This window comes from Colossoma macropomum, unplaced genomic scaffold (assembly GCF_904425465.1).
Source record: "Colossoma macropomum unplaced genomic scaffold, Colossoma_macropomum, whole genome shotgun sequence".
Taxonomy (NCBI): domain Eukaryota; kingdom Metazoa; phylum Chordata; class Actinopteri; order Characiformes; family Serrasalmidae; genus Colossoma; species Colossoma macropomum.
In genome coordinates, this window is record NW_023494803.1 from 17,021,882 (window position 1) to 17,040,714 (window position 18,833).

The 18,833-nt window shown below is 40.5% G+C and overlaps 1 protein-coding gene across 1 annotated transcript in view; it reads left to right on the plus strand.

Moving 5' to 3' along the window:
• LOC118823236 (cysteine-rich motor neuron 1 protein-like) overlaps positions 1-18,833 on the plus strand; it is a 64,955-nt gene that overhangs the window by 22,504 nt on the left and 23,618 nt on the right. Inside the window, 2 exon segments of the mRNA XM_036592676.1 lie at positions 6,285-6,524; positions 14,709-14,888. Of these exon segments, the coding sequence (XP_036448569.1) occupies positions 6,285-6,524; positions 14,709-14,888 (420 nt within the window).

Below are 18,833 nucleotides of genomic sequence, written 5' to 3' on the forward strand. Positions count from 1 at the left end.
ACACTAAAATTATTACAATATGTAGGCTACAACATGTGCCACAAAATCTAACATCCGCGACAGTTTAGAACGGTTGGTCATCCAAGGCAATGAATCCTTTTTTCTTTTTTTTAGTCATTGTTTGTACTTTGGTGCTTCTGTTGTTTTGTCTTATTCTGTGTATCGATGGCATTTTTTCAGGGGGTGTCAAATCTGTAGTGAAGTCCTAAGGTAACCCCTTCTTGGTATTTGGCATGAACAAAGCAATTATAAATCACATGTGCCATGTCCCTCATAGAAACCGGAAAATAGATCCACGTTTCCAATATTGTCAGGCTGCTGCTACTCTGTTTGAGCAGTTCTTCACTGACTGCTGCAGGAAATTAAAGGGAACAAACAGCATTTATATTCATTATTTCTCATTTTGATTAACATTAATTCATGAAATTATTTGCAAAGTCTCAGATTATGACACTTTCTTATAGGCCTACTTTTTTTTTTTTTGGTCAAAATCTTTGGCTGTTTTCTCAAAAAAATTTGGGTGAAAATGGGCAAAAATAGCATTTTTTTCAGTGTTCAGAACTTCAATGCGTCTCCGGTCAGTAGACATACACACAAATTTAGAGTCAAACGGCAGGTCCAGTCCAACATTCTGTCACATTTTTCATCCTCAAATATTCAGTAAGTGAGCAAGTGGCTGTTGAGGTTTGTATTTCTTGAGGGGGCGGGGCAGCCCTTCCCATGTCCTTATGGACTTCATTCACATCCAGAACTCTGGTGTTGTTTAAAGCATTCATAGTATGTTTTCATCTCTCTAGAACTTCTTGAAGATAATAGCTTATCACTGGTGTGTCTATTTCAAAAGCTTTCTCTCCTGATAGTATCCGTAGGCCAAAAGCACACTAACCTCACACAAACATACATTATGTGACTACCTGATAGATTTTTCTGTTTTTTGCATGTGTAAACTGTATAAAACCTGAAGGCTTGAGCCTGAAAAGCCCACGCGAGAGCAGCTGCACTGAGACAGCTTTGTTCCTTGCTGACTAGCGTCCAAAGTCAGTCTCTGAACACTGTGCGCATTGTGCACGTTTTTTTCCGTGAGTATACCCCGGCTTGTCAACACAGCCTCCTCTGCCTTCAAGAGACGCACGAGAAAAAGAGGGAGAGAGGAGGAAGACTGCCGCCCTTGTGCCCTCTGCTAAAAGCAAAAACACATTTACAAAGCTGCTTTTCTTTCATGAATGAGTGTTGGAGGTGCCAGATATATATGCATTGTTTACAATGGGCCGCTTTGTGGTAATGAGCTAGTTTCCGTGTCGCACCTCTTTTGGTCCTTGTGATTTTCTCTGTATGTGTGTGTGGATATCTGTGTGTGTGTTGCCTAGACCCACCGGTTGCTAGGCATTTCATGGTGCCTCGCCATTCTACCAGGAGCACGCAAATTTTGGTTAGACTGAATTTATCAAGCATGTCAAATGAGGCCTTTGTGTCTTTGTTTGCTAAACACTGGAGAATAGCCACCATTGTAGTGGTAAGACTGCTTCCGTAGCCACTGACTAGCTAATTATCCCATGCTGTCCCATAGAAAACAGACAGACAGCGGTGCTGAAATGCATCTGCTATTGAATTTTTATAGCCGCTCTCACTCTTCTTATTGTGCCCTCCACCCAGCTAATAATCTAATTAATTTGGCTGCTATGAACCACCGTTCCATCCAGCTCATTTGAATGACAGTAACCATTGCCCATGAGCTTCAGTTTAGATCATTGCTAAACACACTTGACCTGTACAAAAGTATTGCATAACCACTCTGCTAGTCTTTGTTCTCCAAATTTCCAATAAAGATTTGGTCACACTTTATTTTGATGGCAATGAGCTGTCTACAGATGTTCAAATCTTTGACAAACTATGTACCAAAACTCAATTCATTATTGATAGCATTAGAGTTGGAGTTAGATTAGGGATTAGACCGGGATTAGAGTTAGGTTTAGATTTTGGGCTCAGGTTAAGATAAACCATAACTCTTGGAGCTTGGACTTCAGTAAGGGACCTAAATAGCAAACTTAGAGAAAAAAAAACAACAATTTTACGATAATACTAATACACCCTATGGGATTTCTAATAGTATCTTGGTGCTAAGTTAGTGCTAAGTTAATGTTGGTTCTCATGAATATTTTTTGTCCATTCTAGATTAAACATGGGCATTTAAAGTGTGTAAAAGACATTTCTATATCTTTATTTCAAGCTTACAACAAACGATAACACATTTTATCTTGTACCTTTTCATTGACTCAGTAAAAAGCCTTGTTCTAGAGCTTCCACTGCTGACCGAAACCTGGTTAGACTACTGCTCATATTCACAGTCAGAGACATATCTAGGACTTCCAGAAGGCCTAACCAATGGGGGAGCTCACTTGACTGTATCTACCTACATACCACAGGGAAAAAAATCTGATTGGAAAATTTTCTGTTGAGTGTTTCAAGATCTTAACCCCTTTGTTTTTTAAGGTGAAATAAGAGCATTACTAAAATATTTGCAGAGTTTAAGTACAACAAGCAAAATCATACTATTAAATAAAACTAGTTTCCCGGAAACTAGAAATCATTAGGCCTTCTCTGAAGTCCTAGAAGGCCCTGCAGGTTCTCCACTGATTAAAGACAAGTGGAGCACATACAAAGCATCTGCAAGAGTTCACAAAATAAAGTGTTACCAACAAAATTCTTATTTTTAGAATTTGTCCAGCCTGAATGAACATCATCTGAAAGCTTTTGAAATGTTCCAAAATCAGACCTCTGGCTGTTTATTTGACTGAAGTGTAGGATTTACAGCAAAGGCCGTTGAACAGGGGCTTGGCCAATGTTAATGCGCTGTTTTTTTTTCTTCTCTCAGTGTTAGTATATATTGAGAAGGTTTGATCAATGCAAGCTTTGTGCCTAGCTACTGCTGTTTCTCAGTCAGCTAAAGCAAACAGTGCTGTACAGATACCTCACACTCCAACACTATTTATTCAACGGGTGCCGCGGCCTCAATCTCAGCCGTCAGATTTCCTACCAAAATATTACCCTACCCATACGTGCAACGCACATACACGCAGGCCTACTCAATTTCAGTTTTCCCTTCAGTACAAATTTACAGTTCTGTGTGGTTAATTAACTTGAAGAAACGAAATCTTGACCCAAAAATCGCAGAAAACGCTGGGAGTTGACTGGGATAACAGTAGCCAATCTAAAATTTTTTAGATTTCAAATATGTAGGTCTAACCACGGCAGAGTAAGTAGTAAGTCTGATCAAAGTGTATCGTGACTTTGCTAAATTACTTTTTGAATCTCCTATATGGTGGGGGGGAAGGGGAAAGAAAAAAACGAACAAGATCTTCTTACAGGTCTGTAAATGTCAGAGCAGAGGCACATCCTCAGCGAGAGTCGAGTTGCAGGTTTGGGAAGGGGGCGATGGGGTCAGAGCCTGGGAAGGACATCAGCAAAGCCACCGGTCTCTGGAAGACACCACAGCGCAAACCGCGTTATGCAGTTCAGTCTGGCTTCTGCTTTTCTCTTGATTTGCAGCGGTCGAGTGGATCATGAAGAATGTCACTGGCTTTGCTCATAAACATGTTAGCTCTCCTCACTCTCATAAGGCAATTAGCTGTTTATGAGTTTTGTGGTGTTTCTGTTCCTCTGTGCTATGGGAGGATCATCACGTGTAGCCATAATTACCAATTACACTGTATTTTCATTGGTCATCAGCCTTCTGTTTTAACATTATTTAGTTCAAATAAACAACAGAAAAAATATTTTAAAATACTGTTATACTACATCCGTTTTCATGATTTGTAATCATGTTAACATTGGTTGGTTGACCTCTCTGTTTAAGGCAGTGGTCCCAGCCATGTTCCTAAAGTACCACGTGCCCTGCACATTTTAGTGTTTTCCCTGCTCTATCACACCCACTTCATCTCAGTGTAGTATTTGTGTATGACTTGTGATCAGAAGATGATTGGTTGAGTGTGTGCAAATATGTGTCAGTATATCACTGAGTCAGTAAGAGTTGTTAGTGGTTATATTGTTGACTTTAATGTTAAGGATGTTTTAACATGAATATAATTTAGATTTGTCCCTACTGTTAACCCCTTAAAATCCTAGGCTTATTCCATATTAAGGTTTATTATTCAGTAACTACATGAGTTATTCTTAGGTCATTGAAGTGTGTAGTAAAACTTTGAACCTGCCGGTGAGACTTAGCCATTTAAGGGGTTGAAGTGATCACAAATGTCTAAACATGAATTACTAGAATGAAGCGGACCGTGCAGGATGACAGTATAGATTGACGCTGGTGTTAGTCATGCCTCATGCATGTGTGAGCAAGGGGCTGCACATGGTGCTGTGCTGTGCTAGGAGAGTTTCACTGGCAGCGGTCCCAGAGGAACAACTCACGCCACACTGAGGTTCTGACTCAGCTGGGCATATGCCTGATCACAGTTATGGAGAGTGATTGTTGTCCCTCTGCAAGCTTGCCGAAGCATCCAGAAATGACTGTGACTGGCAGTTCAAACAATACAGTGACACGCCAAACTCCTCACATCAGCTTGGGAGCACCAGATTGGGGAAAAACCCCAAAATAACCAAAGATTCTCTCAAAAACTGATTTTGAGAGTAGTTCTCTGAACGTAGGCTTTAGAATCAAGTGATCAAGTGTTACCTGCATTACTTCATGCTGGATCCCAGAATATGTTTTGGATAGAACCTCCTGAAAATATTTCATTTGCTGACAAACTTCAAGAACAAAACTTTTCAGTCTCTCCCTCTATGTCTGCATGTATTAACACCTTCCATTCAAGTTGTACTATTATGCTGAGAAATTCAAACCCAAAATAAACTCTGTTTAAGAGCTGTGTAATCCAAGCTCTGTGAGGTAGCTTCTGTTCTACCACAATAACAGTGCAGAGAGAAATAATCCACCAATTTTCTTTTCCTGAACAGCATCCAAAATTCAACCCAGAGTGGCCCGACGCCTCTCCACAAGGGTATCAGCGCAGCTATGTCGGCACCAGGGGCTTTGCGGGCAGGCATATTTTGACTATGCTAAATGATAGGATTAAAATAGAATCCAAGGTAAAAAGAGGCACTGTTGCTGGAGGTTATTGTGCTTGAAAAGGTGTGAGTGAATGAGTGCAGAAAGATATCTATAGTAGTGTTGCACCTCCTTTATACTTCAGAATGGCATGAAATCGTCTGGCCATGGAGTTTGTGTGATGCTGGATGCATTGTACAGGAATGTTGTTCAGTGTAGAAGTGGGTGCTGAGCATTTGCTGGAAATTGGACTGCACTGCTGTGAGCTATTCTTTCCACCTCATCCCAAATATACTCAACAAGATTGTTCTTCAGGGACTGTGCAGCCCACTGAAGCAGTGAAAACTCATGGTCATGTTCCTGCATGGTCATGTAGCTGATCGATTCTTCCATTTTTACTTACCATTGAGGAGCTGATCTGTGAAGGTAAACATTTGCTTTGGCATATCTTATTTAAGGCTATTTTAAATAGAGCATTTTTATAAAAGAGCATCTGATGACAGTGGTGATACCAATGCAGCAACAGTTTGGCTTTGGAAATGGGTCGAAAACACACTTTACTCTGCCAGGGTATTGAGTCTCACTTTCACAGGTCCCCCAGGCATGTCTTTTGGCCATATCTGGAGCTTTAACGGAACTGCTGCATGCTTCTAAAGAAGTGAGAGACTGATTGAGGTAATGGCAGACTACAGGGATTGGGAGACTAAGAAAATAGTCTGGGGCTTGTGCTGGACTACATTACACAGAAATTAGGCATAATATAAGCCTTTATACCAAACACCACAGTCATGTTACATATGACCTGTTGACAGTTTGTGACAATGACAATTGTGTAGTGGTCAGTGTACAGTATGAGACTGATGTTTATATGAGTGAACTGGTGCTGTGGAGAGGGACTGAATGTACGAGCAGCTGAACAACCCTGCTTGTTTTCTGAAATACACAGTGCAGTGGGTGAGGAACAGGAAGTGTGGGGGTCTCTGATGTGCGGGAGGGTGTTCTTACGGATAGGTGGACAGGATGCATAAAACTGTCAGTGACCGGCAGAGTTAGATCTGATGACAGGAACGGTTCTGCCAGCCTGCAACCTGATCTCTCTCTCTCTTTCTCTCTCTCTCTTGCAACCTCACTCTCTTGCTCTCTACTCACTGCTGCAAAAACTCAGAGGTACAAGGTGTTTATTACTGCAACTGTTATTCAACATCTTTTAACCATCACTCTGTATGTTTTTCAGAGGAGCTGAAATGTGCTGGGATTACTTGCCCGACTCTACCAATGACTGACTGCCCGCATGACTCAGTTCTGACCCATAGCTACACGCCCCCTGGAGGCTGCTGCCGCACAGTGCCACCTCAGTGCACCTGTGGCGGGTGCTCACCCCAGCCAGAATGTCCCAGTGGACACAGGGCAGTGGTCGTTAGTGAGGCTACTGGTGCACCGGGCAACTGCTGCCACACCTATGACTGCCAGAGAGGTGAGACCAAACTAAGAATGTTGTTGCATTGTATTAGTGATATATGATGACACACATCTGGATTAATAAACAATTATTGCCCTCTTGATCTGCTTTACAAGCTATTTGTCCAGAACTTTAGAAACCCAGTGTTTCTCCTGAAATCAACTGTGTTAATAGTGGGGCTGTCCCTACTTTGCTGCAGTAACAACCTCTACTTTTCCACAGCCCAGTGCGGTCGGGCTTTATACTTCTCTAGTCAGTGCTTAGCATTGGGCATTGTGACCTAAGGCTCATGTCTGGCTTCTCCAGAGCATCCCATTCTATTGGCATTGCGTTCTATTGGCAGTACTTCTCTTTTCTATGGATTATAAAAGCTGTGCACACACAACTGAACAGTTTGTCATAATAATAATGGGTGCACCTTAAATTAACTGGTGGTTGTGCGGCTGTTACAAGTGTATCAGGCATAGTGAAACAACTTTCGAGTTTTTTACACACGTAATTGTCACTGCTAGATGGAGAGTGATCCGCCACCCAAAGTATCCAGTAAAGAGCAGCTCTGTGGTCGGAAACTGACCACTGATGGAGGGCTAGAGCAGAGATCTTCAAGTCCAGACGTTGAATCCAGTTTTAGATTTTGTATCCTGGTTAATTGAACTGTTGATGTAACTGACTGGCCACTTAGTGTTATACCTATCAGCAAATACAAAATTCAGGACTGAAAACTGGATTCAAGGTCCAGATTTGAAAACTTCTGGGCAAGAGATTGGCTAACACAAATTGTGCATGTTAACGGTATCTAACTGTGCACCATCCTACAGAGTAGGGCCACTTTTCTTATAAAGTGTATAGTGAGTGTACAGTGCATATTGTATTCACTGTGTGTTTAATGTATTATCTGTGCTTTCTCTGAACATCATGTCCATACACGCATGAGTTAAACTACACATGAAAGAAAGAAATACACATGTACAATACTTGAATGCTGTTGAAGAGTCATTGATATCTGCAAGACATCCTGCATTATGTCCCTTCTGATTGTAAGAGCAGTTAGGACTTACCTCATGCATAGCCAAAAAGTATGTGGACACCTTTCCTAATTAATTTCACATGTTTAAGTCCATTGCTAACAGGTGTATGAGACATATAGCCATGCAATCAATAGACAAACATTGGCAGTAGAATGGATCATACTGAATATCTCAGGCACTTTAGATGTGACGCTGTCCTAGGATGTCACCTTTGCCACAAGTCAGTCAAATTTCTGTCTTATTACATTATGAAGTGGAAGCATCTAGGAAAACAACAGCTCAGCCATGAAGCAGTAGACCACGCAAACTCACAGACTAACTCACAAAACCCACAGTTGCATCATTCACTATGGAAATAGCTCACAGTAGCGACTAAGCACTGTCAAAGGCTTTGCTTGTCTGCTCAAAGACTTCCAACCTGCCTGTGGACCCAATATCAACAAGAACAGCTGCATACAAGCATAAGATTACTATGCATGATGCCAGGCATTGGCTGAAGTGGTGTAAAGCACCACACCACTGGACTCTGGAGTGGTGGAAACGTTCTCTGGAGTGATGAATCATGATTACTATCTGGCAGTCTCATAGACGAATCTCGGCTTAGAAGAACATTACCTATCAGAATGCACAGACGCAATATTAAAGTTAATGGTATAGGGCTGTTTTTCAGAGTTTGGGCTCGGCCCCTTAGTTCCAGTGACGGGTAACGTTAATGCCAGAGCATACAAAGACTTGCATGCTTCCAACTTTGTGGCAGCAGTTTAGGGAATGTCCATTTGTTTTCCAGCAAAGTGACTATGCACAAAGAGAGGTCCATAAAGATATAATTTGACAAGTTTGGTTTAGACAAACTCTAGTGTCCTGCACAAGTGCTGACCTAAATCCTTCTGAACACCTTTGAGATGAATTGGAACTGGAACTTCAATTGTGAGCCAGGTTTTCTTGCCCAACTTCAGTGCCTGAGCTCACAAATGCTCTTTTGACTAAATGCGCACAAATTCCCACAGATACACTCCAAAATATAAGGGTAAAGGTCAGTTGTCTACTTTCAGACATGTGTGTGCATGTGTGTGTGTATATGTATGTGTATGTAGAGACCTACATACAGTAGTTGTGCAAAAGGCTTATGCATCTAAGCACATTGTTTAAAACCATAGATGCAAATGAACAAATACAGTAAAAAAGTAACTAGGGTTTTGTGATTGAAAAAAAAAATTGTGTTGTGAGCTATTTTGAAGAGCCAAGTTTGGTTCCAGATTTTTTAGTGGACTTGTAGTGAGAATATATGTGAGGGAGAGGGAACAGTGAACAGAGGGATGGAAAGAGAGAAAGAGATGCTGGAGAGGGTGAGAGAGAATGATGGAAATTGTGAGATGTTGACTGGTTGGAAGGTAAGAGGGAGATAAAAAGAAAGGATGTATGAGGCCTCTTTAACACAGGGAAGGGGACTTCACCGTTAGTGTGTACTTTGTGTTAGCGTCAAATATTCCCTGTTTTACCAACAGTCCAAATTCCCATTCTGGCCTCTTGGCCCTGCTGTAAATGTGTGCCATGTCCCGGAACTAATGGACTTAACAAGAAAGCCTGGCGAACAGAGGAAAAAGCGCTTAGGCTACCAGGCGCGTTCCGAGCGGCAGAGTGAAGTCAAAGGCTTCGCTTGTCTGCTCATGCACACACACATACACAAACACACACACACATCCAACTGGGGAAGTGCAGAGGGTTCATCGAGGGTTATATGTGTGGGCATGTGTCGGCCTGCATGTTTGAGAGAGAGTGAGAAAGTGGGATGTGAGAGAGGGAGCATGAGAGTGTGTGTATGGATGGCAGGGCTGCGAGTGGCGGCAGTAGGGGGCAAGAGGGGATCAGTATTTTGATAACAAGTGTCTGCCTCTTTCAGCAGCCCTGGGGGACTTCATGCCCTTTCTGGTGCCCTCTGCCCTAGCGCCTAGCTGCTGCATGACTGAGTCTTGCTTCAGAGAGATAGAGAAGAATGGACCCAAGAAAGGAAGAGAGTGAAATGTAGGCATAGATACGCAATATGTATTTGATGTATAAAGTTTGGACACGCTTGACTAAATATATGCTTTGCGTAAAAGACAATTAAAGATGAAGACCTAAATTTTTCAGTACTTAAACGCTTGATAAGACAAATATAGATAGTGAAATTGTTCACTTTACACAGTATTTTTGTGCCCCAGCTAGTGCTTAGGATATGTGGAACTGGTTCAAGATTCATTGAAAACTATAGGTCCTTGTGTGAGGTGCTAAGGCAGGATGTAGGCACAAGTTTTACAACTTTATTGAAATACAAAAACAAAACATACAGCATGGAACAGAATGAAAAAGAAATGAAGATTCAACAAAATTTGAGCGACGTGCGAGATGTCAGGATGTGTAGACACACAGGGTCAGACAAAACCAAAAGGAAACAAGAAGGCTATAACAAGACAGGACTACATAATAGGAACAGAAACAGCTGGGAAAGGAGGAGAAATAAATGAAACACAGGTGTGAAGACTAAAACATAGGCATGAAAAGGGGGGAGACAGGAGAGGGTGGAGCCTACATGACACTGATGAAGCTGGTTGAGAAAATGTCAAACGTGTGCATCAAGGCAATGCACAGGGGAGCTACTGTGAAGAATTTAAAACATCAGTGTTTGGATTTCCTTAACACATTTTGGTCATTGCGTAATTCCATATTATTTCACATTTTAATGTCTTTTATCACTATTATTCTAAAATGTGGAAACTAGTACAAAAAGGGAAAAAAATTGGTATGTCTGTCTAAACTTTTGGCTGGTAGTGTAACTATACATGGTTCTGTAGAAATAGATTCTTCTTCGTAAAGGTGAAGTGACCCCTTCATTTATTACATTTCAAAAGTGAGAAACCCCTTCATTTATTACATTTCCAGTCAAGATGGAGTTCAACTTCTAAGACTGAACTTTGGAGGAATGGAAAAATATCCCTGCAGATTTCTTTGAAAAACTGGGAACAAGTCTCCTAAGAAGGCTGTAATTAAGGCAAAAGGTGGACACACTAAACCCTGAAAAAATATTATATTTGTGGCTGAGGCTTCTGTGTAAGTTGCTTTTAAATATGTTGCTGTTGTTTTTTTTTTGTATGGAGCTGAAAAATAAATAACATACATAATGGCCATTTTAACCGGAAATTAAATAAATGAAATGGTGGTCTCTTTTGCACAGTATTGTATATGGTAGTGATAACGCTAAGCATTCAGATTAAAATTAACCATTTTCATCACACTAGATATGATTTAATCACTTTCAAGTGTAGTGTTTACTACAGGCTCTGCTTGGGTAACAAGCCAGTCTGGCACATTCCTTCTGCTTGCCTATTAGGTTAGTGGGTCTGCCAGGACTGCGATGGAAGTAATACCCTTAGAATCTTCAGGTTATCCCTTTCCAGAGTATTAGCCCTTAAAGTTGGGTGAGAATGGGTGTGAGTGAGAGTAAGTAAGCACTGGCACTGTGTTTTATTAGGAGAGGTTGATGTCATATTTCTGGGAATAGACAAAGTAGGACAAAACATGTAGTAGGACAAAGTAGGACAAAACATTATATCTTGCAGCATGTTTTGAACTTTTAGCTAGGTAGATTTTGTGGATTTTTGACCCCTGATACCCAGTATAACAACAGTGTCAAAACTTTGTAACTACTTTAGTGTTTCTTATTGGGATGTAGACTCCATGATGTGTACATACTGCTCTAACTATGAGAACATATATGGACGTTTTAAAGAGCAACATCAATTTACAGTGCTTTTCAACTCTGGACCTGTTGCCTCCATTACATCTTAAATAGCTGATGAAAGTGGCTGATTGCTGAGCTAGATAAGCACTGAATGCTTTCATTAATGGGCTTTAACTTCCACGCTTGCTAATTGTTTATTGTTCGTTATGGTAAACAATGCTGATTAACTTTCTATTCAGTGAAAATGGGATGGCGTAGATAGCGTTTTCCTGCTTGGAGATTCTTGCCCTGACTCTTATTAATGGAAAGGGAAAGAAAAACAACCCGAAATCAGGAGGCACGATTGGAATCCCCGTCTGCGGCACCAGTTTGCGCTTGGGATTAACATCCACAAACACTGCGGAAATCACATACACGCATCCTGTCACGTGACTTCCCCTATCAAGCCATGTTATGTTAATGAATCATAGCAGAATCTTTGACTCTCTGACCTTGATTTCGGTTCGCTCTGCTTGCTCGCACCTCACGCAAGGTCAAGAAAAAAAAAGGCAAACCCTCTCTTTATTTTCGACCGGCTCGGCCCACCTGCTTTGTATTAGCCTGCGAAGAACTGGGTCGTGCGGTCAGACCTGCTTTTTACTCTGCCTTGGAGATATGACCTACAGATGCTGATGTTGCCACAGAAAGCATTGCTGGCTTATAGCAGAGACACATCTAGTGGCATCTGGACTCTTTATGACAGTGGTCACCAGCCCTCCCCTTGGACATATACCTTTATAGCGAGGTCAACTCCAGTCTGAAACCTCCTAAAAACGTCTCGTCCAGGCTGCGAAGACCCACTGGAAAAAATGAAAATACTGCTTGCATGGATTAGATGGAGCAAGTGTGGCCAGTTAGGGTTAAAACTAAACTATTAAATCGAACGAGGTAGATCTCTAGGAGGTGTGTTAGTGACCATTGCTTTATGGTCTCTGGAATGATAATCTCCTGTGTCTCTTGTGTCTCCTGCTATACTTTGTGCCTAAAGTCTATCCTTCTGTGTAATTCTGTCTACTTTCAGTTATATTTAATTGTCTGACTAGATTAAAGATATATTTCCGACATAGTGACAGTAAAAGATTCGCAAATCCATTTTTGAGTGTACTGTACATGTAGTTTCATCTGAATGTCTATGTATAAATGAAGTTGATCATTATTACTATAGTGAACTATAGTCTACCTCTTGACCTGCAAGTTGAAATATGTGGTATGCTATTGAAAAGCATTCACTTTTACGATAACAACCACAGTGTACCCCAATCACTTTTATGATGAAGATGAAAGTGTGAAGGCTATACCTTCAGATTTATGTCAAGACATTTGTGCTGCCACATTTAAAGGAGGGAATCACAAACTTTGCAGAAACCAAGACCAGGTTAATTACTGGATCGTGCTACCAGTTTCAACATGCTGATCTTCTACACATAACTATGTAAACATGCCTTTTTCCTCAAAATATGGTGTGTGCTTTACAGACTGCTGCAGTAGGACGTGTACTTCCACTATGGCTTTTAAAAAAGACAGTACTTGGTTTCAGAATTAGTAAAACTGGCAAAATTTGAAACAGGATGATTATTAAATATCATATATAATAAATTACCAAGAGCAAGTTTTCACCTTCTTTCATGTTAATAGGCAGGGCATAGAACACCAGGAGGCTGCTGAATGGATATAGCAAGTGCAGTATTGTGCAAAAGTCAGAGACTACCCTTTCATTTAATTAATTGCCAGTCAAAACAACCGTTATTTGTTATTTTATATTTGCAATTTTTCAGAAAACATATATTTAACAGAAAATTACACAAGTTTCAACAATTAATTTTTGTTCAGTATTTATTGTGTCCGCCCTTTGCCTTTGTTGGATTCCATTCTTTTCAGCAGACCTGCTTTCATTTTTTTTATTAAGAAATCTGCAGGAATATTTTCCCACACCTCCAGGTTCAGTCTTAGAAGTTGGTTGCATGTTCTGCTTCCCATGGTCCAGGTAATCCCTATTATATATTCAGGCTCATCAGTCCATAAAACCTTACTCCACAACTCAAGTGTTCAGGTGTGGTGCAAATTTTTTTGGTGTTTGTCTTTTCTTTTCTCAGTAATGGCTTCCTGATAGCTACACATCCTTTCAGACCAATAGCATAGGGTATCTTGCACAGTAGAAGGATGGACAGAAACACATGTGGATCTTTTCAGATCTGAAGTGAGAGGAGCTTGATTTTCTCCTATCTCTCAGACAAAAATACTGTTTATTTGATGGTCTACCAGGTCTTGCACAGTTAATTGGAATCCCATTTTCTTTAACCTTTTTTCCAGCTTTGGAGTCTCCTGTTTTTTCAATTATTTCCCCTTGATTATCCTCTTCCTTATAGAAGTGCATAATCTTCATATATCAAATCTCCTCAGAAATATCTCCTTTAACCATTTTAAATGCATACGAGGAATAAATTCACAAGGCAGTGAAGGTGTTCTGAAGGCTTCTGTGTAATTTCCTGGTAAATGCTTTTAACCCATAACTGAAAAATAAACAACTTGTACCCATTTTGACTGAAAATTCAATGAACTAAATAGTGCTCTTTGACTTTTGCACAGAACTGCATGTTCATCTGACATTTTGAAGAAACAACTAGGCATTCCCAGTAAGCAGACCATTTTCCATCATGTTCGTCAGGCTTGTTTAGCATTTGTAAAAGCCAGCTTGATTTATGAAATCGGTTTTGATCAGGCATAAGAATGTTCTCCGGCACACGCTTTGAGGAAGCTTATGGACATTGAAATCAGTAAAAATAGAAGCTTCTGATTCTAATGTGGTGATGTGATACAGTAAACAAAGTTATGTTGCCCTCTGGTAGGTGTGGTGATTTTCATTAAGAATGCTGATAAAGCCGGCCATGTTGGGGGCAGACGTGTTGGGCCCATTGCGTGCCGCTGCGCAGGGCTTGCTCTGGGTCTCTAATGACCCGTGCATTATCTGTTGTTCCAGCAGCCAGAGCCTCGGAGACAGCAGAGGTTTCCGGTACTTTGGCTGGGCTTTTACTCAGCCAGTCTGCTGTCTGCAGTGCACACTCGGCTCCGGCTGCTGTTTTCTTTAACCCAGTGTGTGTGTGTGTGAGCACTAACTATAAGGCGAGCAGTGTCCATGCATTCATGCTAAGCAGATCTGGCTGCATTGTTTGAGCAAAGAAAAGTTTAGTGAAAGTGCTTAGATCAGCAGTGTGAGGTTACTGGGGAGGGGGAACGCATGGACAGTTTTACTGTATGTATGTTATTTTTAAATCTTAATCGTAAACTTAACAATTCATCAGTGGTTTCAGTGATGGATGAAACCGGACCTTATGGCTAACTGTGGTATGATGTAACTCAGTGTAAGTATAGTATGATTTACTTACCTTCTGCTCACTGCTTCTGTCTCTTTACCAGTTTCCCCCAAGTGTGTGCACAACGAGAAGCAGTTTGCTGAGGGTGAGGTGTACCGCATGGATCCGTGCTGGCTCTGCCAGTGTCGAGGGGGCATCTCCTTTTGTTCCAAGGCTGAGTGTGCTGAGCTGGACTGTGATAACTTCTACATCCCAGAAGGAGAATGCTGCCCAGTATGCATAGGTACACTATACACCCATATTCTCACCCACTACCGAGCACTGCACTCATTCGGCTTAATGAACTTCACTCTTCACTGTATTTACAAGTGAACTATATTCCCGTCTTGTTGGTCCAGTGTCCACCACAGTCCACCTAAATCAACACCTCAGTTACTGACCAATAGGAATGTGATATCGTTGAATATTTCCTAAGCACAGTTGTCACAGTTTTTGGTATTATCTCACAAGACTTCACATTAACACTTGTCTACTTGTCTGGAACAAGTGAAAGACAAGTGGATTGTAATTGGAATGTAAAACAGAAAATAATTCACAGGCTATCACAGTATTTTACCAAACAAAAGCAGATGTGTTCTGAGAGGAGTGAACAGTTAAGAACAAAAATTTCATGTTTAGATTTCCCAGCAGAGTAACCTACGGAGGCGCAAGCGTTGTGGTTTAAAACAGCAAAGAAGTTTCAATCTTCATTAGACCTGAGGGCTTTGCTTCAGTGGCATCAGCAAAGCTAATCTGTCAGAATGTTTTGAAATCTATACAACCTTGCCAAGTGCCAGGAAGTGCTTTGAAACAAGCCAGTCCACCACTGACATATAGACGTCTAAAGGGAAATGAAGCTACAACAAAAAACAACTGATGTTTTGTGTGCCATTCTTAATCGAATTCAGCTGAGAAGTAAAGTGCTGTGAAAAAAGTAATTGTAATTAATTAAAAATTTGTCACATTTAAATGTTTCAGGTCATCCTACTAATTTTAAGATAAAGACAACACGAGTAAACACAAAATGCAGCATTTAAATGATCATTTATTGCAGGTAAAGATTTATTCATGTGAAAAAGTAATTGCCCCCTAAACCTAATAACTTGTGCCACCTTTGGCAGTAACAACTGCCATCAAACATTTGCGATAACTTGTGTTAAGTCTTTTACGTAGCTGTGATGTAATTTTGGCCCACTCTTCTTTGCAGAATTGTTTTAATTGGGCTACATTGGATGGTTTTTGAGCATAGGCTGCCCGTTTAAGGTCTTGCCGCAGTATCTCAATGGGATTCAAGTCAGGACTTTGACTCAGCCACTCCAAAACCTTCATTATGTTTCTTTTGAGTCATTCAGAGGTGGACTTGCTTGTGTGCTTTGGAACATTGTCCTGCTGCATAACCTAACTGTGCTTGAGCTTTAGGTCACAAATTGACAGGCGGACATTCTCCTTCAGGTTTTTATGATAGAGGGCAGAATTCATGGTTCCATCAATTAAGACAAGTTATCCAGGTCCTATGGAAACAAAGCAGCCCCAGAACATCACACTACCACCACCATGTTTGTCTGTTGGTATGGTGTTCCTATGGCGTAATGCGGTGTTAGCTTTACGCCAGATGTAACTGGACCCATATCTTCCAAAACGTTCCACCTTTGATTCATCAGTCCACAGAATATTATCCCAAAAGGCATGGGGGTCATCTGCATGTTTTTTGGAAAATGAGAGACGAGGCTTTGTGTTCTTTTTGGTCAGTAGCAGTTTGCGCCTTGCAGCTCTCCCCTGGATGCCATTTTTGTCCAGTGTCCTGTAAGGCACATAATCCCCCACTGGCCCATGCAACGCTGCTCTGCTGGCGATGCTGTACTGCTCCTAGACTGTTCATTGTTAGGCAACAAAATGACAAATTTCCCTTTATTAAAGTACATAACATAACGCCTGTATAATAGTAGCATTACTATTACTTACTATTCGGATTATAAATATGCAAATGTGCGTTGTCTTGGATTGTGCTTTGCAGGGAGTAATATAGTATTTACTTCCACCAGCTTTTAAAAAGATGGTAACACAGCTTTGGGTGAAACCAGTTAATGTCCCATCCTTAATTACCATGTTAAATAGGTGTATTTTAAAAAGGAACCCACCACATGGTGCTATGTAGTATGGCATGTTCCTGATGACATTGTTAAAACATACAGTGCCAACGTGTTTAGATCATAATCTTTAATGATGTAAGCTAACTATGTCTTTGAACCAGCTAATGTATGTTATTAGGTACGATTTAGAGTGGAGGGCTTATATTTGAATTTATGAATGTTTACGTAGCACTTCTCTAGGTTTTATATGCAGACCTAACACTGTTTGTAAAAGTTTTTAACATTGGGACTTGAGCTGTGTGTTGTCTGGTTTGATGAATGGGTGCTTGGAAGCCAGTTTCCATTAAAAGCACTGAGTGTGGTCAGCAGTGTTGAGTTGGAGCATGAGGCTTTGTACTGCTACTCCCACCCGAGGTGCCCTGACTGCATTCAACGTTTTTCACCTTAACCACATCCTTTCTAAGATCCAGAAATATGCTACTATCATAAACATGCTGTAAACATCAAGGGCCCACAGAATGGGGAATTATGTTTGTGTTGTTGCTGGCCAAAAAAAAAATTCCTATTTCTTTTTTTTCTACATTGTTTAAACACAACAGCTGTCCTTTACATGAAAAAGGTTCAGTGGTCCAATTTGATCATTTATATTCTTGTGAGATATAATAACAAGACCAAATGAGAGGGAACAAATTGAGTAGTTATAGCAATAATCTTCAGTTGCTAAACCTAATAGTTGCCACCGAGACTGGTTTTGTCAGTAGCTCACTGGATGGAAGTGGACAACATAGACTGTAAGTAGCTTAGCAGCGCATGTGGCTAACAGACAGAGATCAGACAGACTAGCATTTCCCCTCAGTCATAGTGTATTTCTGGGTTCAGCAAACATCAGAGGTAGGAGCGGTGGTTATAGGGGGTCAAAGTCGAGAGACCCACCTGGAATCCAAAGCCCTCTAAAAGGAGGGAATGCTTTCATCTCGGGCCGTTCAGCCATGGTCCTTTTTCAGAAAGGAAAGGCTTTAATGAGAACTACATTGTGAAAATAAAGGGTTAAGAGAAGCAGTTCATCCTGAAAAAAATGAAGAACATGATTTTCCCATAGGGCAGAGTGATCAAACTGGTATTTCAGCTAAAGAATGATTAGTCTTGGGGTTGCACCCACGTTAACTTTGAAGTTGAAGAATATTCTGCAAAGCAAAATGATGAAAAGCTACCTGAGTTGAACCACCAGACTCAGGTTAAATGATCATTCCATTAATTGGATTTTCTGCTAAAAGCTAGCATTACGTATTAAGACGGGGACAATACGCAATTTGGAAAAAATCGATGCATCCTGATGAAATTATTGCAAAATATTTAAATGTTTAAAACCGTGGGCAAGTTACAGTGTAATATGAAATCTGTCTAAGACAGTTTCCATTTGTACCAGAGGGGAAGACAAAAGCTTAACCTCTTATTCTCCAGGGTATATTTTGGTTTGTCCATCTGAATTTACATGACCAAATCATAAGGCAAATTATTCTGCATGAAATAACTGTAAATTTTTATTATATTTGTTTATTTTTTTAAAAAGTTCCCCTCAAATTAACAGAAAATGTGTTTTATGATCATACACATATTGCTATATGCTTACAATGTACTGCTGAAAGCCAAAAATCTTAGACACTCTTTGTATTATTTTATAAAAAATAATTTTTACAGAGCAGATCACTGAAGAGATGTCATCTGTTTATAGTTTATAGCCCAGATTTGTGGAAAAATGGGTCGACTTTCAGTAGACAAAAAAATTCAGAGTTCAGCTTCTTCTATTACAAGGGTTTAAAATTACATTACCTATCTTTTGACTGGAAAGAAGACAGTTACAGCTCTCATATGACACCCACCTTTTGAACGTAGCTTATGAAATATGAAAGTTATGAAGAATATGATGAAGTGTGTTTTGGAACCACCGGTTGAGTACATGCTTGCCATTGTAATCAGGATTTGAATACAGTTAGCAGACTTTATACATACTTTATACATTCGGCTCCTAAGCAGTAACGTTATGTCTATGGCCCAGTAGCATTAGCCAAACAGCCCGCCCCCAAATATCCACCCTATAG